We start from the raw sequence: 27,144 nt of genomic DNA, 5'->3' as shown, positions 1-27,144 counted from the left end.
ACAGGCCTCTCTCATTTATTCAGATAAGTGATTGCTAGTTCAAATGACCTTAATACCCAGCAAGGATTATAATGATGTAATTGACAGATTGAATTTTAAGGGTGCATTGCAGAGGTTGGATACTATACCAATCATTTGTTATTGGGACATCTTTTCATAGTCATCATTGTGACTTAGTCAGCTGAGCTATCCCTCTTCATCACAGGGGTATGAAGCATCAGCATTTGTTAAAGTAAGGGCTTAGCTAGACAAAAAGTTAGTTTGCAGCAAACAGGGAGGAAAATTTACAGTGCACTAGCCTGCCGTGCACTAACCATGTGTGTGGACCGTTCCACCATGCACTAAAAGTTCCCTAGTACATTTTAGTCTATTCTCATTTCAAACAGCAACTGGTCAGTGTGCACTAGGGAACTTTTAGTGCATGGTAGCAGGGTCCACATGGACAATTAGCATGCGTCACGCTCGTGTGCTGTAGGTTTACTCCCCAGCTTGCTGTGCATCAACTGATTGTCTAGACAAACCTAAGTGTCAGAGTATCCTTTTATTTCCAGATTTTACTCATGCTTGCCTCTGTGCATCTCTAAGATACTACTATGGTTTCATTAAAGTGGTTGGCTGAGATTTTCAAAAGTGGGAGTTAGGTGGGCAAACCCCATTGGAATTAAACAGGACTCAGGTACCTAACCCCTTTGGGCTTTTTAGTAGAACTCAGCTGCCATTTCTAAAGTTTCACTTACCTTCTTGCCCATATTTGTTGTTGTATCATCATGTGCTGTTAAAGAGAGAAAATAATCATGTATGTGTGAAGTATGCAAAATTGGTAAAGGTGTAAACAGTGCTTTGGGATTTATTTAAATGAAAGGCACTATGTGAATACAAGAAGTGCTCTGATACTAAGTACTTAGATGAATAGGTTGATAGAGCATTATCATTAGTAGTTAGTAAACTCAGAAATGAACTCTCTGTACAGCCCTTTGCCATTATTTGAAAATAAAGTTGAAGGCTGAATGAAACATGTCAGTCAGTGGATGGATGGCCTGCAGGTGCTCACATTTCAAAACAATCGGCTATATCTTGGAAGCCAGTGAAGGGGAACTTGGTGAGAGAGCCGTGACTGGAACTTAAGAATGAAAAATGCTCAGAATACACTTGTTTAAAGTGCTCTAGCAGCTAAAAAAGACTAGACCAATCTTCTCGTATGAAAGAACCAGTGATGACCTTTTTGAAATTCATTACAAAGGAAGAATTTATGTGTGTTGAAATGGTGTAAAGAAATCCCATGAGGGCAAGTAATCCTATTGTATTGTAACTATACAATACAATTATAATGTGATTCTCTGCTGCATTGGGCAGAGACTGGATCCTACCAGCCACTCATGCAATCAAGGAAATTAAGTACACAAGCCATTACATAGGGAAATTTGACTAACCACTGCAATTTGACTCACCAAACATGGATTTACAGGTTGTTTTTTAGCAGTACACAGCAGCAAGACTCTGTTGATATATTATTAGCAGGGCTTAGGGTAAATGCTGTTGCACACACTGAAGGCTAGTGTAGGAGGGTCAGTTCACCACTTGGCCCTTTCCCTGGCACTGGATAATGCCCTTGAACATTAGTACTAAAGAATTTAAATTGCATGCTGCTGCTTCTTTTCTGCCCCTGGCTGCTCCTCATGCGGTTGTGGGTACTCTTGGGGGAAGGTAGGGATGAGGAAAGACTCATACTACTCTCCCAGCTCTGCAATGGAAGTGGGGTTTTGGAGTACAATCCAGACCAGTGAGAGGTTGTGTCACTCCTTGTCCTTGAGTGCCTTAAAACGCTCTGCTACTGTAGTTCTCTGTATGGATGCTCCCAGCCAGCATACAAGAATTTATGGATTGTCTATGGTTAGGCAACCCTGGTTCAGCAACTCTGACTCCAGCAGCCTGCTAGTAACACTACAACCACACTCTGGTCTTCACCAGCTGTGGTTCCTACTAGCCAAGTGACCCCAATACACCCCCAATCCTGAATTTCCCCAAAACCATCTGCCCTGGAATGCCCAGCCATATTCTGAAACATTCAGAGGAGTCATAAGGTCCATTGCTCCTTTAAAAGGACAAAAGCACAACAACTTGTTGCCTTAATTGGACAACACCACTTATATTCAAACACAGCACTGGCTTAGTATAGATTAAAAGTAAAACAAATTTATCAACAAACTTATCAAGGTTTTAAGTGAGTTCAAGTGCAAGGGAAAAATGGTTACAAGCAAATAAATGTGAAGTATGCTTTCTAGTGATTAAGATTTAACAAGCTACAGCCTTGGTTCAAAGTTGATTTCTTATCAGTCTTTTTCCTTTCCAGCCATCGCTGACATTCTCTCAGTCAGGAACTTCCACAGAAGTACAAGATGTTAGTTTCTCTTATCTTCCTAAGTGAAAGATATTTGCCTAAGTATGTTTCCCACCTATATTCAGTTCCCAGAAACTTTAACCCCCTTGGTTGAAGGGCCCATCTTTCTCAGCTTTCAAGAGCTCTAGCACCTTGTGTCTGTCCAGTGATGGATTTCAGGGTGGTGTCTTCTTTCTCCTTATATCTTCCCAAACTCAGTTTTTTTCCTCAGACTCAAGATGACCTCAAGTTTTTCTTCCATTCCTGTGGACTTCCCACCTCCCTGCCGATTTGTATATAAATGGGAATTCCATTGTTTTGATCACATCTTGCTTAATTTAATTGGAGACAGGTGGCTAACTGCCTTCCCTCCTCTCTGTGAGAAAACCTTTTTCTCCCTTTGATTGGTCACAGATTTTAAAGCAAAATATCAATGAGTATCCATAAGTACTCATATAGTGTTAATACATACATTTCACAATGACATTAATCACTACTGTGTCATTAGGTTTCATAAAAGACCTTACTTCATACACTTTTATAATACAGTTATACAGTAGGTAATCAATTGATTCAATTACTTATCATTTGAGGCTCAGGCACCCTGTCTTTATAGTCCAGTATGCCATTGAAATGTGTTCTCAAATAAAGTTTTTTCCTCCTTCTGGGAAGAGATGCCATGAAATCTGATGAAGACTTCATGCTGGTCCCTTATCTGCTGGTGATACTCGAGTCGTTACCGCCTCCTTTTGTTAGCTTGATGGTTTTGTTTACCTTTTATATAAATGTACCTTCACTCTCTCTGCCTGACAAGCAGGCCGGTCAAGCAAACTAATCCAAATGCTTTGTCTAGGTCAGACTGGGCTTATTCATGGCTTTTCAAACACATTTTAAGAAGCATAATTTCAGTGAGTTATTAGATTTCCAATGATATTTTGCACGACCCCTTTTAGATACAGATTATGACAACAGTGAACTAGAGTCCCCTGGATTGGTCAGGACAGCTGGAACTCACTGCAATATGCCAGGGAGCTCTTGGCCATCTGACATTGGGATGCTCATAGGGTCACATGTGGGGAGAGATTAAAATGGCATATACTGAGAGGATTTCTTCAGTTCTGCTTGCTGTTCCCCCCCTCCTTTTTTTTTTTTTTGAAAAGCAGGTAGGGGTGGAGCTGGAACAACTAACTTTCCTCTAAGTCCACAGGCAGTGGTGGACATGACTGGCTCAATGCCTCATGCAGCACAGGAGAGGCAGCAACAGCTCTTCCCAGGTACACTGGAGAGGATAGGCTCTCAGAAACAAGTCACAGCTCCCTAATTCTCAAGGATGTCCCTGAGTATTTGCCAGCTTTATGCCAACAGATATTCCCTTTACACAGGGTGAATTCTTCAGGGGAACTCTCTGACCCGTGTAAGTTAAGCTTCTAAAGTCAAAAGTGAACATGGTAGACTGGAGATTTTAAGGTTGCTGGACTTATGATTTCTTCTATCTGTGTATTGAATGATCCTGTTCACTCACACATACCTGCACAGTAACGGTCAGCCTAATTAAGCATTGGGAATGTATTGCTTATAGTCTTTTCAATGCTTATTTTTTACAGCTTTAATATCTGGCAATATTGATTACTTTTTAATAATTGATGGAGCCTGATAGAACCTGTAAAACTGCAATACACCAGAAAGTATCAGCAAACAAAAAACTTGGTGGCTTGTTTCCTGAGGTATCTTGAAGACCATTACCCATTCCATAATTCTCCTGAAGGAGATTATAATGAAAATCTGAAAGCTAATGTTTGGAGGCACAATGTGGTGGCACAATGGTCTATTGTCTCCTTGATTTGCACATGGAACTCCAATGATGTGACTGGAGTACTAGCCCAAATCCCAGGGGAGTAAATCCAGGGAAGATTGCTAAACCCTCTCTCTGGTTGCTTGCACCACTTTGGAATATGGGATTGGAGGGGGTGGGGTTGCAGGCAATTGTCTGCTACTGGGCACATTTCCAGCTTCGGTTACACTGGCAGTAGTTAGCAAAACCCATGGGTGAATCAAATCCATCATCTTATAGGACCTCTGTTCTAGATTATAGCTATTTAAAGAAGCAATTGACTACATAAATGGGCAGTCAGGTATAGTGTCCTAGTGACGCAGCACTACAGCTTCACTATCACTTGGCTTGTCTCTTTGCTTTACTCCCTTTATGTTGTTGAAGGTGATGTGTGCTCTGCACAATGGAGATTTATAATTTATTATACCCTTTGGTGCTATCAGATAAAATGTTAAACTATCTACAAGCCTGCAAGACTTAATGAAGGTAGAAACCTGGTTAATATTGCCAGACAGAAGTACGTCTTTGTGAGAGATAATATGAGAGAAACGTTATAGTCTCTAATAATTAGGCTTTAAAATATATTTCAGAATCAGTGCTAAATTGGTACTAGGAAAACAGCATAGATATAGCTAAATAAAATTCTTTTATAGTAATAACAGCTCACATTTATTTAGCACCTTTCATCTTGAAGGATACCAAAGCTCTATATAATTTTAAAAACCTGAGAATATTCAGGGTGAAAATATAGCAGCTGTTGAAGAGTACACAGTATCACTTCACAACATTTAAGATAGAAAATGGGGGTTTAGTCTTATGTCTCATCTAGAAGACAGCTATATTTTAGATAAGTTTCCTGCCTGTGAAGGTACGTCAGTTCATAATCCAAATAAAAGGGTAGAATCAAATGGATTGAGACTGATTGGGATCTTTTAAAAGGAAAAGGACAGTGTGTTGCATCTTGACCTTTACAAATAGCTGAAATAAATAGACTTAGGGACTGTTCCCTATTTTTCAAGACAATAATAAATGTGTTTCTAACAATACTGTGCCTTAGAATGCTACAAATCTAAAAGCAGAAATAATGTACCGTCATCCTGTCTTATGTTGGCACCTTCCCATTTCCATTCTTGAGTATTCTTAAGCTATGGTTGCTGTCAAGTACACAACAACACTGTTTACTTGTCCTCCTTTAAGAAGCTCTCATTTAAGATTTAAATTTTACATCCTCAGTCTCTCTCTTTGTCATTCTAGCAGGAACAGTGTCATATCCAGAGTGAGCACCAATAAAATTGCTATCTTCTGTGGTCAGTTCTTCATATTCACCATCAGTGTTTTCCAAAATGTCCTGTTGTTGATTTTTCTTATGAGCCCCAAGCATCTGTATATTTCTCTCCTCTCTTAAACTCTAGATTAATGTTGCTGCACCTGGTAAGTCCTTAAGAGATATTCACCCTTCATGACATCCAAACTCTGGGTCATATCACTTCATCTATTTTCAGTAGGAAGTCCTGTTTAGACAATGGTGGTGCAATAATGCCCTAAGTTTGAGAGAGTGGCTTATTACAGGGACCTGACAGCCAAAAAAAGGTGCTGTAATCTTTAAGATTGCTAAAGAGGAACCTCTCTGGAAAATGTAAAGCAGAAGATTTAGAATGTTAGATTATTCCAGCCAAAATTCAAAACAGTGTTTGTCATCTGTAAACAGGTAGCATCTCAGGCCTGGTTAGTCTTCAGACTTTGAGCTAGCCTAGAGACAAAAGTCAGGATGCTTCAAGTCCTTTTCCTCAGTTTGTCAAGGGTTTTTTGACATACAGGTCTGACAGCAGCTGTCTCTAGTATACTTTAATATGCAGCTCCAAGGAGGAGGAAATAATTGATCTCCAAGGATAATGCTACAGAGTCTCTAGCAAATCCACGGAATTGACCAACTTCATCGTTTAGATCACTTCTGAGCCTTATGTCATCATAGGGATGCCAGGTTAGTCAATTAAACGTGAATTAAAGCTAATGGGTTTTCCTGGTTTGATTTGACAGAAATCTCTCTCTCGTTGCTATAGCAATCTCTTTGGAATCTATGCTTTCAGCAAACACTTTGCTCCTTATACTGAATGTTTGGAAAATCAGATGCACATGTTGCCTCCCTCTGAGGAAAAACTAGGCAGTATGTGACCGTCAGTGAACAAAGTCACGAGGCATGACTGCATTTGGCAAGTGGATTTGTCCCAAATTACCTGGCATGACGACAACTGCACTAATCAACAAATGGAGTGGATACGAAATATTACAATTATATTTATAAAGTATTTCCCATCCAAAACTAAGGAGCTGTGGTTGTTGTACAGTAATTCAGAATACATTGTTGACCCATATGGAAGAAAAATCAGAGAAATGTAATGAAACAAACCCACTTGTAAAAGCTACAAAGAAAATAGATGGGAAGAAGAAAACAGCTGCAGCACTGCTAGGTCGATCTGATTTGAAAACATAGACCAGGCCTAAGTAACAGACCAACGTTGGTGATCACTAGGACCAGCTTTGTAAAAAAGTGAGCAGCTGTTGTTTATAAGCAGGGAGGGAAGAACTGAGATGGATGTCAAGGAGGGAGCAATTCCAAATGGTTGAGCAAATGCAGCAAAGGTGTGATCACCAGCTGACCCACAAGAAGGTGGTGGAATGTCTAAAAAGTGGGTGACGCCAGAATCTGAAAGCCCATCAGGATGAATCTCCTGAAATAGATCTTGATAATAGTTAGGAGCAAGTTAAAAGCTTAAAAACAAACCCCAGGTGGGCCAACGTAAAATCAATCTGCCATTGTACTGGAAGCCACTATGAGGAATACAGAGTGGATAGAATATAATCACTGGTGCTCAGAACAATGAACAAATGGCATTCTGAATGAGCTGCTACTGACTGACAAGCGCTGTTGAAAGCCCTGTTAGGGAGGAGCTTAACCTTGTGATTATCAGCCCTGTGGTTTTTGTTGCTGATATAAGGTTGTCACAAGATAAATAAGGGGGATAGTCAGAGCAAATTGTGCAACTGAAAAAATGTGTGAATAATATATTTAATTGTGATTGTTATAGATTGGGTTAAAACCTCTTATACTGATGAGGTTTTTTAAATTTTATTGTTCAGAAGTTTTAACATATCCATGCAGACATATTCAAATACAATGACAAATAAAACACAGAAGTACAGATTTAACAATAACACAATATGAAATATTCATAGATAAATAAGATAAATTTTTATTCCCTAACTCCACCTCCTCAAACAAACAATCCCATCCCCCTCAACCCAACATCAGAAGTCCAGATTCAGTTGTAATGCTCTCATGAAAGACCAAGTGTCTTCGTAGTTGGATCTTGTGTCTCTACAGATTAATGTCAGTTTTCCCATGAGGCTGTTGTTGGTTAGGTCAGTTAGCCAACCAAAGAATGCATGGTGAATAGCAGATTTCCATTTTTGTAAAATGATTATTTTGGCTACTATAAGTGCTGCAGCAATCCATTTCCTGGCATTACTCAGGCAGGGTAGATCTTCTAGAATGTATAAAACACAGAGGCTTGATGTAAGGGAAATACCTACCACACTAAGGAAGAGCACAATACACTTCCTTCCAAAAAGTGGGTATACTTTGACATTCAAAGACTACATGAGGGAGGTTTGCATTGGTGCTATCACATCTCCAATGTTTACTATGTGGGGCAAGTTCAGTTTTATGCAATCACTCAGGAGTCCAATAATATCTATTTAGAATTTTGTTCTGAAAGAAATGCAAAAACAGAGAACTGGATGTTTTGCATATATTGTGCCAGATATTATTCCATCTATGAGAGGAAATGGAAAGGTTTAGCTTCTTCTCCCATTTTTTTATGGTATAGTTAGTAGGATAAATCAAGGAGTTCAGCCATTTGTTTGTTACCCACAAAATGTTTTTGGCGAATATTCTTTTTCAGGTGCACTTCAAGTGGAATGATATTTGTGGCCTGCCAACAATTCCCCAGGTACTTTATAATTTTGAGCTGAAGCTGATTGTTGAAAGGACCTTGATTTATTAATAGTTGGTGTTTGCCACACAGATATGTAATGGGAGGCTAAAGTAGTACATTCAATAATATCTTTTATGGTTAATATGTCATTGGTTAGCCAAGTGGATTTGAGTTTTGAGCTATTAGCAAATTTAATTTGGGTATTATTTCAGATTGGCATGGAAGGAGGGTTGGATTTTGTGAGGAACGCTCCAGGAGATAAATATTCTATTTTTCCTTAAAGGTGCAGGCAACCATTTTAAAAATGGATGTGCAGAGAGAAAGCCAAAGGGGTTAACTAATTTTTCTTCTTTCTCAAGCCACAATGGGGCTTGGGAAGAGTTGATGGGATAGAATCATCTTATTAAAAATCTTAATTGAAAAGTCAGGTGATATAAATACAAATTAGGAAATCCCCCCCACATTTAGCCATAATTTCTTAAGTATCTTGTGGATATCCAGGATGTCTTCAAATTCCATAAGAATTGTTGTACAACTCTATTTATGCTTGTGAAAGTTGAAGCAGGAAATTTAAGTTTAATTCAGCTAAACATATATATCAATCTTGGTCCTACATTCATTTTAATAGCTTCTACCTTTCCCAATAAAGATATTGATAGTGAACACCATTTCTCTGTCTTTTCTCATTTCTGTGAGTATGACATCCATGTTTGCAGATACTATCTTTGATGAATCAGAACATATCCTGAGGCATAAGTAGGTTATCTCTATGTATGAACGAAAGGAGAATGATTGATAGTATTTGATATGGATTTGGTCATGAGAAATATCCATCACTTGAGACTTGTTCCAGTTTATCTGAAATCATGATATCTCACTGAAGTAGTTTATTGCAGATAGTAGTGATGGAATTGAAGAGAAGGGATTTTTGAGTGAGCAGAATGTCGTCTGCATCTAGACTAAGCGTTACTCTTTATCCCAGATGGTAATTCCTTTAGTGGAAGGTGTCTGTCTGATATACGCTGCTAGCGGTTCCATAGCTATATTAAATAGTAGAGGCGATAGATGACATCCCTGATGTGTTCCTCATTTTAATTGAAAAAGGAAGGAGATTGCATCATTTGTGAGAACAGATACAATGCGTGATTTGTAAATAATATCAATCCAGATCAGAAATTTAGGTCCAAATCCAAATTTTCTCAGGATCACTTGTAGGCATGGCAATTTCACGTGATCAAAGACCTTTCCAATATCTAACAATAAGATAGCAGCTGGAGCATCAGTTGTTTGTGCCTGCTGGATTAACTGGAATATCTTCCGATTATTGTCTGCTGCTAATCTGCTATGACTAAAACCCACCTGGTCTGCATGAATGATTGATGGAGCAGTGAAATAAGAATCTTTTTCAGAATTTTATAATCTGTGTTCAACAGAGAGATGGGGCAGTAATCAGAATGACAAGTGTCCTATTTTTTTTAATTAGGGTAATCATCATTGTTCTCATGTCCCGTGATAAATATTTCATTAAAGGCTTCTGACAGTATCAGTACTAATTGATTAAGGTCTTATAAAATTCTGCTGGAAAGCCGTTGCACCAGGCACTTTTCCCAAGTTGAGCGAACCAATTGCCTGCATATCTTCTAGTAGAGAGATATCTTCCTTCTTATAATCAGTTTGATGTAGTGAGAATGTATTGGTCATATAGTTTGCAGCTGAACTCACCATGATGTTTAAAGGTTATCATTAAAGTTCTTTAAATTATCTGTTAATTTTATCATGTTCTGAACAGAAAGATCATTGTCCTGCAGCAAAGAGGATATAGAGTCATTGGCTGAAGTCATTGTATTTTTCCACTCTAGGAGTTTGCCTGCCTTATCCCCCCGCCATTCGTAATGTATTTGTTTAACTCTAGTAAGCATGAATTTGTTCCAGGTTGACATATATTCATTGTATTTGTATTTTGGGGTAGTGAGAGAGTGCAGGAGCTCATTATTTTGGGGGTTTACTTTAGGGTGTTTTTTTGTCCCCCCCTCCCCAAATTTAGCAAGCTTCTCTGCCAAGAATTAAGTAATATGTTCCTTTCTTCTTTTCAGATGTGAATTTTATGCATTCTCCCCTTAAGGTTGCCTTCAGTGTTTCCCATAACGTTATAGTAGAGGAGACAGCATTTGTATTTTCCTTCAACAAGTTGATGGTTGACATTTCAATCATTTTTTGAAGAAATTTAGAGTCTCTAAGTAAATGTGTGTTTAACTTCCGACTTGCGAATCTTGTAGCACTATGGCCAGAATCTATGTGAAGAGAAATTAGAGCAGTGATGGGCAACCTGTGGCCCGCGGGCCACACATGGCCTGTCAGGGTAATCCTCTGGCAGGCTGCCAGACGTTTGGTTTACATTTGCATGGCCACCCGCAGCTCCCAGTGGCATCCCTGTTGCCCATGCCATTTCCTACAGCTCCCATTGGCTGGGAATGGTGAACCACAGCCATTGGGAGCTGCGGGTGACTGTGTAAATGTAAACAAACTGGCGGCCCGCCAGCAGATTACCCTGATGGGCTACGTGCGGCCCGTGGGCTGCAGGTTGCCCACCACTGAATTAGAGCATGATCACAGATGATTATACTACCAATTTACACCTCCAGACATGCAGGAGCTATCACCTTAGATTTCTTTATATCTAATCTGGAATAGGATAAATGAGGTGGAGAAATATGCGTAGTCATGCTTCATAGGATGCTTCAGTCTCCAAGTATCCAGTAGTCTAATATCCTTTGGTAGGGATAATGGATGGTGTGCCAACAAGTCCTGAGATTTTCACCTAGAGCACTGTGCTTTGTCTATGATATCATCCATGACAGCATTCCAATTTCATCCTAATAACACTGGGACATCAGCTCTGCTGGACATAAAATCAGATATTTCTGCAAGAAAGGCTGCATTTCCATCATTAGGATTCTATACACTCTCCAGAATTAATCTCTTAGTATTGAAAATGCCTTCAATTATTATGAATCTGCTCTCCAGCTTTTACCATGACTGAGTAAATTGAAAAATTAGGCTCTTGTGGATTAGCATTACTACTCCCCTGCTTCTGGATTTGAAAGAGGAGTGATATTCATGTCCTACCCATAGTCTTTTAATTCTGTGTACATCTTCATTCCTTTAATGGATCTCCTGAAGGAAAGCTGTATGACATCAATTTGATTTTAAGTGCCTGAAACTTTTGATTCTTTTGGAGGATTCATTAAGTACCCCTACTTTCCAGGAACAAAACTTAATAGAGTTCATGAAAAATCAGTGATTGTTCAGCTGCTCATTGGTGCCCAGTAAATTGAAAGCCTTTGAGTGTCTTTCTATTAAGAACAAACAAACAAAAATCATACACCACCCACCTTATCTTTAACACCCCAGACTTCTAATACAATCATGTTCAGATCCCAGATGGCGTAAGCCTACACCGACCCTTGCACCCCCCCAATATAAATTAATTAGGAATCTCCCAGAAATATATCTATATTTACCAAAATACGTGCATGTGCCAAGTATATAAATGAATGAAACCTATTGCTTCAGAGATATGAATGCATAAGTAGTAGTATATAGTATATAAATGTTAATATGCATATGGTATATAAATAGTTACCTCAACAGATTAATGGAGAAAGGTAAACATGAAGTGACAAATGATAATGTGTGCAAACAAATATGAATATATTATTATCATATACATATTATAAATACATAAACATTAAATATGGATAGAAATGTAAAAATTACAAATGTCCATACAAAGTGATACAGATAGTCACAAATAATACTCAAATAAATAATTTTGAATATATTAGCTTCATGTACATATTTAAATACATAAATCAACATAGATATAGTTATAAATATAAGTGCATGTAAGGAAAGGAGATAAGAGTAATATAATAATTGTGAATGTATAGATATTTTTATATTGGCTTATCAATATATTGAAAGTATTGATTCTAAAGATATACTAAATATCTTGCATGTCCGTACTAATTACACTCTAGAACACGATTAAAATATCAGATATGTCAAATATTGCTTGGCTTTCCCGATCACAGGTTCCTTTTCTTCAGGGCTATACTCTCCATTTACTTTTCCTTTTTGAGAGAATCCGACTGTTACCCTTAGAATCATAGAATATCAGGGTTGGAAGGGATCTCAGGAGGTCGTCTAGTCCAACCTCCTGCTCAAAGCAGGACCAATCCCCAACTAAATCATCCCAGACAGAGCTTTGTCAAGCCTGACCTTAAAAATCTCTAAGGGTGGAGATTCCACCACCTCCCTAGGTAACCCATTCCAGTGCTTCACCACCCTCCTAGTGAAAAAGTTTTTCCTAATATCCAACTTAAACCTCCCCCACTGCAACTTGAGACCATTACTCCTTGTTCTGTCATCTGCCATCACTGAGACCAGTCTAGATCCATCCTCTTTGGAACCTCCTTTCAGGTAGTTGAAAGCAGCTATTAAATCTCCCCTCATTCTTCTCTTCTGCAGATCTCCCTTTGTGAGATCTGGTCTCAAATCCAATACTGCTTGCCAAGCATCCAGTGGAATATTGAAGTATTTCACAGAATCTGTTATCTTCATTATGAAAATGGCAGGATATCTGATCCTCTGAGAGCTGCTTTGATGCCATTAAATGCTGCTCTCTTCTTGCTTAAATTTAGAGAGAAGTCTAAAAACAAAGAAAATGTAAAATCATTATTCATAAGCATTCTTTTTTTACCTAATAGCAGACATAACTTTGTTATTACATCTTAGCAATTGAAAGATGACAGGTCTGGGGCTATTGTACTCTCTCCTTCTGTCCCCTGCCACTCAATAAACCCTTTCAATCTCCAGGGGAAGCAAACTGGGATCCAATCTCAGTACCTCAGAGACTGTGTTCTGGAGAAAGCTAATCATTATTTTTCCTTCCAGCCCTTCAGGGATGCCTACAAACCACAAAGTATTCCTTTGTGATCTGTTTTCAAATTGGAATTAATTTGCAAACTGGATACAATTAACTTAGGCTTGAATAAAGACTGGGAGTGGATGGGTCATTACACAAAGTAAAACTGTTTCCCCATGTTTATGCCCCCCCTCCACCCTGCACTGTTCCTCAGACATTCTTGTCAACTGCTGGAAATGGCCCACCTTGATTATCACTACAAAAGGTTTTCTCCCCCCCCCCCCGCTATCCTGCTGGTAATAGCTCACCTTAAGTGATCACTCTCGTTACAGTGTGTATGGTAACACCCATTGTTTCATGTTCTCTATGTATATAAATCTTCCCACTGTATTTTCCACTGAATGCATCCGATGAAGTGAGCTGTAGCTCACGAAAGCTTATGCTCAAATAAATTTGTTAGTCTCTAAGGTGCCTCAAGTACTCCTTTTCTTTTTAAGATTTCTTGTGTCTCCTCAAGACTGGTTAGTCTTTGCCTTAAGAGAGCACCCTCCATTTTAACCTCCTTCAGTTCTATGGCTGTTTTCTGTATTTTTTTCTCAAAAAAGATCAAATGTGCTTTAATTTCTCCCACATCTTTAGAGAGTTCACGTGTATCGTAAGATAGAAGATCAAATGTGGTACTTAAAAAGTCCTTCATAGCTGCAAAGTCCTGTCTGAGAGACTATTGGGTTTCCTTGACATTACCTTTCTTTGGAGATTCAAGCTTGGGTCATTTAGGGTATGTCTACACTGCAATTAGACACCCACAGCTGGCCCATGTCAGCTGACTTAGGCTTGCAGGACTTGGGCTAAGGGGTTGTTTAATTGCAGTGTAGACATTAGGATTCGGGCTGCAGCCTAAGCCCTGGACCCTCCCACCTCCAGGGTTCTAGAGCCCAGGCTCCAGCCTGAGCCCAAACATCTACACGCAATTATACAGCCCCTTAGCCTGAGCCCTGTGACCCTGAGTCAGCTGGCACAGGTTAGCCATGAGTTTTTAATTGTAGTGTAGACATAAAAACAAGGAGTCTGATGGCACCTTAAAGACTAACAGGTTTATTTGGGCTTAAGCTTTCATGGGTAAAAAAAACACTTCTTCAGATGCATGTACACATACCTCAGTGTTTCTATTTTTCTTAGCAGAATCCCTAATAACTCAACAAAAATGATCCCTCTCTTCTAATTAGTAAATTTCTGACAGAAGGTTGTAGTTTAGGTACCCAGGAGCCCTTAACACAGTGAAAACACAGGGACAGGAGCAAGACAGAAGCAGAGAGAGAAAGTTAAGCCGAGGCAGCCTGGAAGCACAGTAATGTGGCCCCAAGATAAAACTAAGAGAAAATGCTTTTTGAATACATGGTGCTGGCTTGAACAGCAAATAAAGGAACTGTCTCCTGCAATTTTATTCCTCCTAGGTTCTAAGAAACATGACCTTGTACGTTCCTTGTAAATACACAAGATTACATTAAAGAAAATACCAGACTGTGTTGTCTCTTGTCAATTTCTACTTCCAGCTGCAGCACCTGCAAGGCCCAGAACTTTGGCTAGCTGCTTGGGTAACATTACTAAATCTTTCACATGATCGTAACTGAAGATTGAATTACTTGAAGGGAAACTGAAAAGATTTTTATAAATAAAATTCTGAGTAACCAATGACAAAATCTGTGGTATTTAATGACAATTACATTGTCATTTTAAATGCAGAAATTAATTTTTTAAATTAAAAACCCTATCAAAAACTGATCTATTAATTAAGGATGAAAGGAAAAATCAAAAACAGAAGACATTTCCCATAAATTAAATCCCACACACCAGAACCTTTGATTAGTCCACAAAGAAAAGTAAAGTAGAAAATAACATGAAAATATTCCCCCAATGGAATAATAATTTTCTGTTTTCAAAGAACAACATACAGATGAAAGTTTTTTCTTCCTAACGTCTGTAGATTTTTATATTGTCCCTTACTTTAGTATCTGAGAGTCTCCAAAACATTTAACAATAGAAATAACAACAATTTCTCCTCCTTTCCCAGCTTGTAGGAGAAATAGGTTGCCTTGTTTACAGGCTGGTGTGTGAGAGAGCATGGGTGCTTGGTGCCTTTGTGTATGTGTTTTTGAAGAGTCTCGTCACTTGAGAGTGTGAATTCCACAATCTTGGTGCATCTACTATAAAAGTCACTTCTTCTGCACTCAGAAGCAGCCTATTATTAATGTCAGTGTCATGGCAACAGTGGAAGTTTGCTGTCATTGCAAACCGTGGCCACTAAGAGAGAGGGGTTCTGTCAGGTGGCTAAAATCAATCCGTGAGGAATTTCAAAATTGGAATTGCGACCTTGAACTGGACAGTGCTTGCAATTTCTAAAACTGCACACCATATTAGTTAAAGACAGTTGCAACAAAGAACTTTTAAAATACTCTTCACCAATCCCAAATATAAACACCATAGTTTTAAGATTATTCTATATAAGTATATTTCAGGTTGAGGGACAAATATTTGAAAAGTTGTTGCAATTTTTTAAAAATTGCCCTGACTGTCAACTATATAGAGAGGCAGTATCAACAGTGTGTGGATAGGATGAAGGGCAATATTCTACTTGTTCTATATCCATGAGGTTTCATATTTACTGCATTGTGCATCTTGTGTTTTTAAAAGGGTCCTATGTCATGATATAAAGAAAGGAAGAATAGTTTAATGGTTCAGCTCCGAAATCAAATTATGTTCTGAATTGCTTTAGTAAAGAATCTACATAAAATTTAACACTAATTTGATGCTATTTACACTGTGGATGAAATTAAAGTAAGTACTGCAGTACCTTTACTTGTACTAATGATTTTCTCTTTGTGGAAAGCAGTTATTTGCTATGCAAGTTTTGCAAATTAGTAATAGACTAATGATTGGAGAAGGATAGCACAGGTGGCATTTTGGATTCCTAAAACACAAGTGTAGGTTTATTTAATTGTATTTATTTACTTAATACATTTAATTGTCATGAATTTCAGCATGTCCTTTGCTTGAAGCTTGTACTGTCCATATTTCAGATTATTGTATTTAAACACATTCTTATTTCAGTGGGTCACGAATACAAGACAGAGTGAACTGATCTACAATAGAAAACTGGCAAGTACATTCAACTTGAATGTACTGGGGACTTCTAGCCAGAGCAGAAGGGGAAGTAATATCATGCTTTTAAATTCTATTGCAGCAGAAAACACTAAATCTTTCCAGATTCCTCACTCAGCTGAGCTAGCCTTTTCCTAGATCTAGCCCCTGTTTTGGAAAGTCACTGACAACTGGTGCTGTTGGTAGGAATATTTGAAAATCAGTGGAGGGAGAAAAAACAGGAAAAACTCTATTCATGTGGTGATTGACTCATGGTCACAGCAACAGTGCTATCAGGGTTCTAGCATAGTTTCACTGACCAGTATGGAAAGGCGTTGTTTTTAGAATCATTTTACTACTATGCTATTGAGACTATTCATGCATAATATGGAACATACCACAAGGGTTCAGTCGTAGAGGGGTCACAGCTGGCATGTTGATCGTGACAGCAGGAGTTACAGAAGCATTTCAAACAAGGAACCTGAACCATGGCTGATTCGAGGATCATGTTGAAAGTCCTGCTTTCTAAGTTTGGTTGTCTGATGTCCCAGCTTTTGAACAGAATAAGGAACAACAAAAAATGTGTAAAATGTTAGTGGCATACAATATTAAAGTGGAATGAGCCTTCATTTCAGGTGCATAAACGGATAAAATGCCAGGGAGTGGACCAGGGGTGGGCAAACTACGGCCCGCGGGCCACATCCAGCCCTCCAGCCAGTTTATTCTGGCCCTTGAGCTCCTGCTGGGGAGCAGGGTCTGAGGCTTGCCCTGCTTCTGTGTACCAGCCGGGGAGTGGGGTTGGAGGCCGCTCTGCACGCACATGCTGAGTTTGCCTACCCCCGGAGTAGACTATTGATATTATCCCCACTGATAGTGCTCCGTTTCTATTTCAGTACTATGTAAGTTGCCTTTTCTGAGAGATGTGTCTTTTGTTGTTGTCTCAGATTTCATATCTCGGTGTTATAGATGTTTACATGAGAGAGAGATACTGGCTGGTTTGTTCACAGCGGGAGATAGTAAAGTAATGCACAAAGGATCTGCCACAGCATGCCTTGTGTCCCTCAAGCTCAAGCTTGTAAAACAACATAACTACACCTTGTCTTTCATAGGAGAAATTTTGATTGCTGATTTCCCCCCAACAATTAAGGTTGAGTCCTGCAATACTTACTTACACAAGGTGGCCTCATGGAAATAGTGAGACTGCTGCTAAGTGCATCAGTGTTTCAGAATCAGGCCCCTAGACTGCATGTAATGTAATGCAGTCTGGGAAAGTTAGCTAAAACATTTAGTTTATCTGCATGTTTTCCTGTAGACTCCATGCACAGGTAAAAATGTAATCCACTCAGGACCTTGATGCAGAAACATGTTACCCAAAAGATGTCAGGTTAGAGGAAAATGTTTCGTTTTCATGACTGAAATCTCTTATAGTAATTCATATCCATGTGCTGTAACCTGTAATGCTTATCTTGGGTTTGTACACAGAAGTAGCAAGTTGGGGTAAGAGCACAGAAAGAGACCTACCTAATTTAAGTTAAGCTCTTCTAAGATTCCAGAGCCAGGCTTAGTTGAAGTCAGCTATAGTCATGTACAAATATGATTTTTTTCCCCACTGGCTGCTGGTTATTTGCCGAACAATTAGTTGATTTAATTTTTCATGCCCCTCCAGCTCTTTATTGTAAAAAAAAATTGCTGGTGATTTTTAATTTTTTACACACACAAACTATAAAAATAAAAGTATACAAGATCAGGAATGTAGTTTCATAGATGCATGTCAAATGATTCTGCTTAAAGAGGCAAATTTGAATTGGTCTTTTGTGAAACATAGAAAGTTAGCTAAACTATGTGATGGCTGTCTGTTCTACGGCTAATAAGAATCTTAATTTAATGTTAACTTTGGTAGCCAGATTTGTGAGACCAGTTTATTGCAACGTAGGAAACTGAATGCATTATGGCTGTTTAACCGTACACATCATGTTGCCTGTTTCTGAGGTACACAGAGAATATTTTGCTTTGAAAGTGAGTGGGAAGCCTGAACCAGAATTTATTGAATGAGAATTTTGTTTAGATAATATAAGCAAATGCCCCACCCTCTTGTCACATGAATTGAACCAACATTTAGCCAATGGACCTACCCAATCTGGCCTGCCAAACCACACATCTGGTAAACCTCCCAGATGTACTAATTCTCAGTTGGCTGTGAAGAAGAAAGCAAAGGCTGGGCATACTTAGAATTTCATTTAAATATGTGGCTTTTGTTTCTGAATCATTCTTAATTGTTTTATCCTTGGCCAAAACTGTCAATTTCTTTTCTTATACTTGGGCTAATCCAGGCTTTTACATTCCTTGTAGGAATATTAATCAGAACACACAGACAGAACTGACATTTGAAGACCTTAAGTGCCTTGAAAAATAGATTGGAAATATCAGATTTATCATCATCTTTCCTCAACAAGTATCCTGCAAAGAACTTCCCCTTGTTTCTGCATAATGATTGCACAAAACTATAGCAGTTCTACAGTAAAATAAGTTGATTCTATTTTATTTTTTGTAGGTTCTTATACGGCCCGTAGTGCCGTACTATCTGAACTCCTTCCTGCAGTACATTAAGAGATGTGACTAACATCTGTAATGTGTGGTTAATTCTCTCTCTCTCATCTTCTCCCAAGGGGAAGAAGAATGCGTGCAGTATAGTGTTTTGATTTGGTAGGATTTTGTCTCTGTTTTAATGTACATGCTGCCATATATTTATATTAGAGAAGGCAAGGTTGTAGCACACCTTGCACGTGGAGAGGAAGTTGTTTGGGTTTGTAATGGCCCTTAGTTTCTGTGGGAGTTCATTCCACAATCTCAAACTAGCCCATGAAATGGCTCTGTCTCATGCACAGATAAGCTTTATCATTGTGGTAGAAAGTTCCATTGTGACTGAGGAGTGGAATTGTCAATCACGATCTTCATCCCAGAGCTTTACGCAACATTTTACATATTCTGGGCCTGGTCCATGGAGTGCCTTGAAGATAATGACCAAGACTTTGAACTTGACTCAATATTCTATGGAAAGCCGGTGTCAATAGTGGAGGACAGTTCTGATGCACTACTGCATTCTTTATTAGTTGGAATTTCTACTGGGTTGATGGCTTCGTGACCAGATATATAACACTTCTGTAGTCCATCTGAGAGGAAACAAAGACATTTATAACTGAGGCCAGGTCCAGCAGAATGAGATGGAATCTCCTAGCCAACTGGAGATGGTAAAAAGCATTACTTGCAATGCTGCTGTATGAGAGCTTAGTATCAGTGAGGAATTCAGGAGTGTTCCTAAATTACAGACCAAATTGACCAATTTTGGGTCTTCACCTTCAACCAGAGGAGACTGCACTGTGACTGCAAACACATCAAAGTTCTTTCCTCTCTCTTCCCCGGCATAACCTCTGTCTTGCTTAAATTCAGCTTCAGTCTGTGAGCTGATCTCATCCAGTCACTTGGCCATCTTGGTGCTAGTGGTATAGTCATATGTGGTGAGGGAGAGGTCATCTGCATATTGTTGGCACTTAAGTCCATGCCATGTAACCAGATCAACTAGTGGTTGAATATATATGTTGAATAGGGCTGGAAAGAATCGATCTTTGAGGGACTCTGCTAGAGAGATGTCTAGTGGTGGAGGTACAGTTTTCCATCACTTATTCTTTGGGTGTGACCCTCCAGGAAGGTCTTAAGCCATTTTAACACATTCTCTCAGCCACTGCTCTAAAGGGGTACATTAGTATCCCATGTTTGACAATGTCAAATACTGTAGGTAGGTCCAAGAGGATAAAAACAAATTTGTACACACTATCCATTGACAGCAGGAGATCATCCATCAGTGCCACTAAAGCTTTTTCAATTTCATGTCCTAGCCTTAATCCAGATTGTGCTGGGTCTATTAGCTTCAATATTCACTTGAATTATATGAGTTTATAGTTGGCCTTTGGCTAGAATCTCTGAAAGGTTTTTGAGCAATAGAATGATAGATGTATTTGCTTTACTGAAGTCTGCGTTTTTCCAGGTCAGTTATTTTATAAACTTCCTTTGTCTCTTAGAGTTATGGATAAAGCCTAGGTTGAATGTTTTTACAGTTACCTGAATTTACAGAAATCTAAATTTCTGGCCTATTTATTTTAGGTTTTGTATGTTTTGAACTGTACCCCCCTGTGAATGTTTGGGAGGAAATTTGGGGCAATATTTTTAGCATAAAAGTAAGGAGGTCCTTTTAAATGTAATGTTTATTAGCTATTATTTGAAGTTCACTAGTGCCTAAGTGTCCCAATCAAGAATAAAAGCCTTGTGATAGGCAATATACAAACAATTCTAGTCCCCGCCCCAAAGAGCTTACAAATCATTTAAATGACCGCACTACACCTGAATTTCAGGGGTGATGTTGTCCAGGCTTGCTGGAGGAAGGCAGTAGTGTTTTATGGGAGGAGATCAGAAACTGCTGCAAAAAGGTGGGTGGGGTTCAGCTTGGTGATGCTGACTCATCCCTTGGGAATGTAAGGGTGGAAGGTTTAAAAAGGTGCAAGCCCTGGCGTTAGAAGTCCTTTCTCCAGGTAACAAAAGGCAGCCAAGCTAATTGCTGGCACCTCCTCGTGGTGGATGTCCAGTACAGGTACTCCATAGGGAAGGCATGCAGTGACCAGATAAATGGCCTGGTAAAGGACTTAAAAAGGAGGTGTGGGTTAATGGAATGGAATTGGGGTAGGGTAGGGTTGGGGCTCCTATGATTGGTATGGCAGGGAGCCAACCACCCTTTCTATTAGCCCACCTTAACCCTCCAACAAGGGTGGGTGGATGGTAAGGTCCAAGCCATGGGATGGCTGGGGACCTGGATGGAAAATGAAGGGTGGCTGATGGAAACTCCGGGTAGTTATTTGAATGAACATGGAGTTGCCTGAAATGTACACTTTTATCTGCCGGGTAGTCCCAGACATCTAATAATCAAGTTGTGGCCTGATTAAATCCATATCAAGTGTCTCCTGTCCTCCTTTTGGTATAGCCAGACAATGAGAAACACTATACTTATCACATGGTAATTAATCTTTTTTTACAAAACCATTGCCCTTATGTTAATTATGAACAGATTATGATAGATGTCATTAAATCAAGAAAACCATAAGAATAGTGGCTGTTGCTTTCTAACATGATGTCTTTGTATAACATTGTGAATAAGCAAATAAGTAACAGAAATAAGTAAGGTTTCAGAGTAGCAGCCGTGTTAGTCTGTATTCGCAAAAAGAAAAGGAGGACTTGTGGCACCTTAGAGACTAACCAATTTATTAGAGCATAAGCTTTCGTGAGCTACAGCTCACTTCCTCAGATGCATATCGTCACGATATGCATCTGAGGAAGTGAGCTGTAGCTCACGAAAGCTTATGCTCTAATAAATTGGTTAGTCTCTAAGGTGCCACAAGTCCTCCTTTTCTTTTTGAGAAATAAGTAAAAGTTTATGCCATACCATTTAGCACTTGCTATTCTTTAATAGTCATGCAGTGATTTTATGGACTCCTAGGAAATACTTAATCCTTGTTTACTAAAACATCAACCTGAATGAACTGGACATGTGTATGGGTTTTCATGTACATTAGTCTAATCCTGAATTTTCTATGATTCTTTGGTTGCAAAATTGCTTTTTCACTACTAAATACCTAGCCTACTACAAAGATAGAAATTAAAAGGAGAGGAAACAAAAGGTTGTCCTTATTGTTGATTTCAATTTAATTCCTGAAATCAACTAAGACAAAATCTAATTAAACCACATAAACACAAGAACCATAATAATAATAAAAAAACTAACCCCAAGCCAAACAAATGAAAATAACCTTCCTACTTTCAGATAACATTTAAGATGATTCCCCCCCCAGCTTAAACCCACTTTGAGAAATAAATTCATTGCAAAGGCAGAAACACGAAGATATTATCAGTCCTGTTTCCTTAATCTGAAGGAAGATGTAGATTCATCATGTTACAGTAGCATTGTTTTTGTTGTCTTTTTGATGGTGGTATTTGGCAAAGAAATATGCTGAAATCAAAGCAGAAATCTCTCGTGAAAGTGTTTGGGGACAAAAGACTAATGATTAGTTTGAATTCTTTTGGAATTAGAAATTCTTTAAGCTTCCCCACCTGATTCCTTTCCTCTCTATTTGCTTTCGGATCTATTTCTTGTGTCTTGCCCTTCTTGTGTCATCTTGTACCAGTACACATGTAAGACACAAGTTTGGTTTAATAACTCTAAATAAATATTTCTTAATGCATTTAGAGGCAGAGATGGAGTGAGGAAACTATCTGTGAAGTTGATGGAGGCCCTCAAATAACAGATACTTCTTGGGTTGGGGATAAATTTCTGAAGGTTTGGTACCAATTTTTTTGTCCTGCTGCACTGTCATTTAGCTTTTCTCTCTACCCCGAAGTAATATGTGTGCCATTTTGTGGAGGAGAGAGGCAGTGAAGCAAATCAGTCGTGGTGCCACAAGTAGAATTCTCCATGGTGTTATAACTTCAGGCCCTGATACTCTGAAAGGATCCAGGTGGGTGTGTGCTTGCACTTCCAGGCAGTCCCAGTAACATCAGTGGAACTCCTGGTGGGCATAATGGCCTTCCCCATATGGATTCCTTTGCAGGATCAAGGCCTTAATAGTGGCGTGAACAGCTTAGCTTATTTTTCTCCATGAAACTATTAGAGATTTGGAAATTCTACAGCCAGAAAGGACCACTGTGATCATCTAGTCTGACTCTTGTATAATACAGACTGCAGGACTTCCTAGAAATAATTCCATTTGAACTAGAGCATATCTTTTGTCACTGAGAGCAGCAAATGTGGGAAATGGAGAGAAATTAAGGGATTGTAAAGGAGGTATAACAAAGAAGGTATGTCTACTTATTGTTTTTCAAAAAGAAAAGGAGTACTTGTGGCACCTTAGAGACTAACAAATTTATTTGAGCATAAGTTTTCCACTGAATGCATCCGATGAAGTGAGCTGTAGCTCATGAAAGCTTATGTTCAAATACATTTGTTAGTCTCTAAGGTGCCACAAGTACTCCTTTTCTTATTGCGAATACAGACTAACATGGCTGCTACTCTGAAACCTGTTTTTCAAGGTTGTTCCTTCATGGTGTAGGAGCAGAGAAAACCAGTATGGAACCATAAAATTTTTTATGAAAGAAAAGCAATCCCAGGTGAAAGAGGGAAATATACTCATAGGAAAAATGTGATAATTAAAAAATAGAAAAACACAATCTAGGGGGGCAGTAACAAGGAAATAATTCAGTTTAAATGAAAAAGAGATGAAAAGATGGTGGAGCTGTAGAAGCATATACAGACTTGGGAAAAAATTTTACTTTCTAGGTGCAAAGAAAGTTTGTTTGCTTTTTTGCAGAATCACCAAATTGTGACTTTGGATTATCTTCTTTCTGTTTAAAGCCATGCGCTGGGCTAGGTTTGAAAGTGTTTTTTCTAATTGCACTATTTTGCACAGGTTGGATCCTTGTTAACCCCATGATGAATGTACAACAGCAGTGCAGGGCCCAGAGTAGGAAGAATGGTTCTAACATAGAAGGAAGCTGGACTGGAATTAGAAAACCTGGTTTCAGTTCCTGGCTTAACCAAAGACATGCTATAGGACTTTGGACAAGACATTTAATCTAGTTTGTGCCTCAGTTTCCCCATCTATACAATTTCCTACCTTGCACAGTTGTTGAGAAGATAAAATCCATTAATGTTTGTGAGGTACTTAGATAGTATCATGATTAAGACTATATAACTACCTAGAGAGTGATCCTGAGGCTCTTAGCCGTGAATCCCCATCACTTGTAGCTTCTTCAGGATGCAGCAGCAACATGCTAGCTTGGTGGCTAGAGTACGATCTTATTCTGTTCACCCTGTGTTCCTCATTGCCTGTAACCACTGTTTTCTTCTTGTCTTATTCTGCTAGAACTCCATTGTTGGTGTAAAACTGGAGTAGCATAGCAGGGAATCAGGCCAAGCTGGCATACTGAATAATTTGGTCATTTAGTTGCTAAATCTCTTAATATTTTGTTAATTGTAATTTGTTTATTACCTATTCCAATCCATTTCTTATCTTCTTTAAAAGAAAAAGGATAAATCTTCCCCCAAGGTTATTTTTAGTAGAATCCCTCTTGGCCCCATATTTTTTACCTTGACACACTCATACTCCTCCATTCTTTTCCCGTACCTGAACCCCACAGGTTTGTTTTGCTTGAATGTGAGGAGGGTGTTTTACTGTATTGTGTTTTAGACTATATGTGGTGTTGTTCCTGAGCACTTTGGCATGTGGAAAGCTATGTGAACAAAATAATTATTCATGATAGAAGGTTTGCCGCCTTAGTCACTGCAATCTCCAGACACAGCATAAGAATTTTTGGAAAATCATGTGACTGCCTTTCCCCAGCTCTGTTCTTTCATAAGCTGAGCTCTGGGGGACCCAGAATACTTACTAAGTCAAAACAATTAACCTCAGCATTAATTACCTTCTGATCTAGTTCTCTCAAAGTCAGAGCAGTAAAATATCAGTACAGCAATGAGTAGCAGGATCAAAACGTAAGAATGATCTTGTGCTAGAGGGAGCACAGGAAAAATACATGCTTAGAACAATGGATTCCTAACATAGTAACATTGGACACAACAGATGAGTTGCGATACTATACTTGGAAAAAGCCCTCTTTTAGAAGGCTGCCCCTTTTGCTAAAAATATCATTTAGAGAAGAGAATGCTGAAAGTATTGTAATTTTCCCCAGCAATGCTCCAGGCCAGATTTATTGGCAAAGGACACCAGTTATGATTGGTAGAGTCAGCTACAAAACTTTTATCAAGTTCAAGCGGGTCTTCCCAACCTAAAGCTTTGGATAATGAATTGGACTGTTTGGATACCTGAATACTTTATTTATTTATATGAAATGGAGTGATTAGAAATGGAATGGGAGAAAGTCAGCTTGAAGGTCAATTGAAAGAATTGCAGAGGAACAAGATCTAGTGTGTACTTCCCCCTCAAAGATACACACATTTTAAAAATACAGCACAAATACTTTGGTATCTCTTGGGGGAGAGATACAAATTGGTATACCACTGACTATTGAAGCTGTACTGGTTTACACAAGCTGATGATCTGGTCCCGGGGTTTTAAAGAGACAGGACATTTGCAGTTCACTATTTATAAACTGCACTTCCTTGGTACTGAAATTCCACCTTAGTAGAGACACTATGAACAACATCTGTTCCTATCAGCCTATACCTTATTTCAGTTTTTTTTTTAAATCACTAGTTTTATGTATGTGTAAAAAAGAGATGTAAATATAAGAGATTAATTTGCCAATCTCATGTATACACAGAAGAAATGCATCCATTTTATTAGTACCCTCAATCAATAGTTCAACATATTGTTGCAGAAATGTGCTTCATTTCCTCTTTGTCTTCATTTTATCTTGATGGCACCTCTCTGTTTATAAAACCAATAATCAGAAAGTTTCTCTGAATACAGGTCATGGGTGTAATTTTGACTACATAGTGTTATGTTTCCATCCCATTCTCTTTGTTTGCTGGGAATCTGAGGATGATGTGAGGCTTATCTATGAAAGCATTAAGCTATTTATAGGCTGTGAGTTATTGTTGAGATGGCTTCCTTTCAGGTATATGCAAGAGAATTTATTTTTCTTTTCTAAACTAGCAGATCTAAAGTCTTCAACCTAGACTAACTGAATGGCAAATCAAAGGAAGAGTAAGAAGCAAAGGACAAATATAAACTGGCATTAATTTTTTTTTGAATTACAGGTAATGGGACATTGATCGGAGCATCTGCAAATGTTGTTTGTGCAGGAATTGCAGAACAGCATGGCTATGGCTTCTCTTTCATGGAATTTTTCAGGTACATTTTTAGACTTGTTACTTTAAATTTCTGTTTAATTTTCCCTTCAATAAATGTATCCGGAAGCCTGATATAAAATATATTAAGTAATAGGCTCAGTTAACATTTGAAGATGTTAGAAGAGAGTTGATAAGCAGTACGTGGACTTACTGCAGTAAAACAACTTATGTCTTTATTGCTGGGATTAGCCAAGCATCACAAACATGGGCCTGCAGAGTTGTCAGATCTATACAATTCAGGTGGAAGTGGAGCTCCTCAGGGAATAGAGAATCTGAAGATAAGATTTCAGAAAGTGCACCTGACTTCAGTTGACAAGACTTTGGCTTGTTAATTCTAACAGGAAGCTTGGTACCTGGGCACAGTCTAGAAGATTTGGCATAAAGCCAGTGTAACTCCATTGAATTCAGTGAAGTTACACTAATGTAGAACTGGTGTAATGAAGCATCAGTCCCACTGCATTCACTTCTAAGCATTTCATTATGAGAAACACAAATAACTGAGAAGTTAGACCAGTGGTTCTCAAATTGTGGTCAGTGGACCATTTGCTGGTCACATGATAGAGGTTTCTTTTATTCATTTCCAGCTTCTGTGTTACATTAACAAAGGTAAGATACATAGAGGGTCAGACCTTAAGCTGGTGTCAGTCTGGGTTGGTGTAGCTACGCTGAAGTCATTGGAGCAACACTGATTTACATCAGCAGAGGATGTTTGGCTCAAATACTTTTAATTTACTTTCCAGGTAACCAATTGCTGTAGCTACCTTAAGAATGTTATGCCATCTTGAATGAGGGAGGGAGGTAATGGTGAGTGGAAGAAGGAGGTCATTGAGACAATCTGTATTAAAATCTAGTTCAGAGAATGAAAAAGTTTGAGTTAAAGAATTTAATGACAAGTTAGATGTTGTCTAAGGGAAGTTAAGGAAAAAATATATTAGTCCACTTTTTTTTTGGTGAAGGTCAACTGGACCT

General features: G+C 38.7%; 1 protein-coding gene across 1 annotated transcript in view; it reads left to right on the top strand.

Moving 5' to 3' along the window:
- OCA2 (OCA2 melanosomal transmembrane protein) overlaps window positions 1–27,144 on the top strand; it is a 307,809-nt gene that overhangs the window by 219,600 nt on the left and 61,065 nt on the right. Inside the window, exon 23 of the mRNA XM_084637780.1 lies at window positions 26,083–26,176. Within this exon, the coding sequence (XP_084493906.1) occupies window positions 26,083–26,176 (94 nt within the window). The remainder of the gene's footprint in view (window positions 1–26,082; window positions 26,177–27,144) is intronic.

This window comes from Lepidochelys olivacea, assembly GCF_965140295.1.
Source record: "Lepidochelys olivacea isolate rLepOli2 genome assembly, chromosome: 1".
NCBI classification, from domain to species: domain Eukaryota; kingdom Metazoa; phylum Chordata; order Testudines; family Cheloniidae; genus Lepidochelys; species Lepidochelys olivacea.
This window is presented reverse-complemented; position numbering and strand designations above follow the sequence as displayed.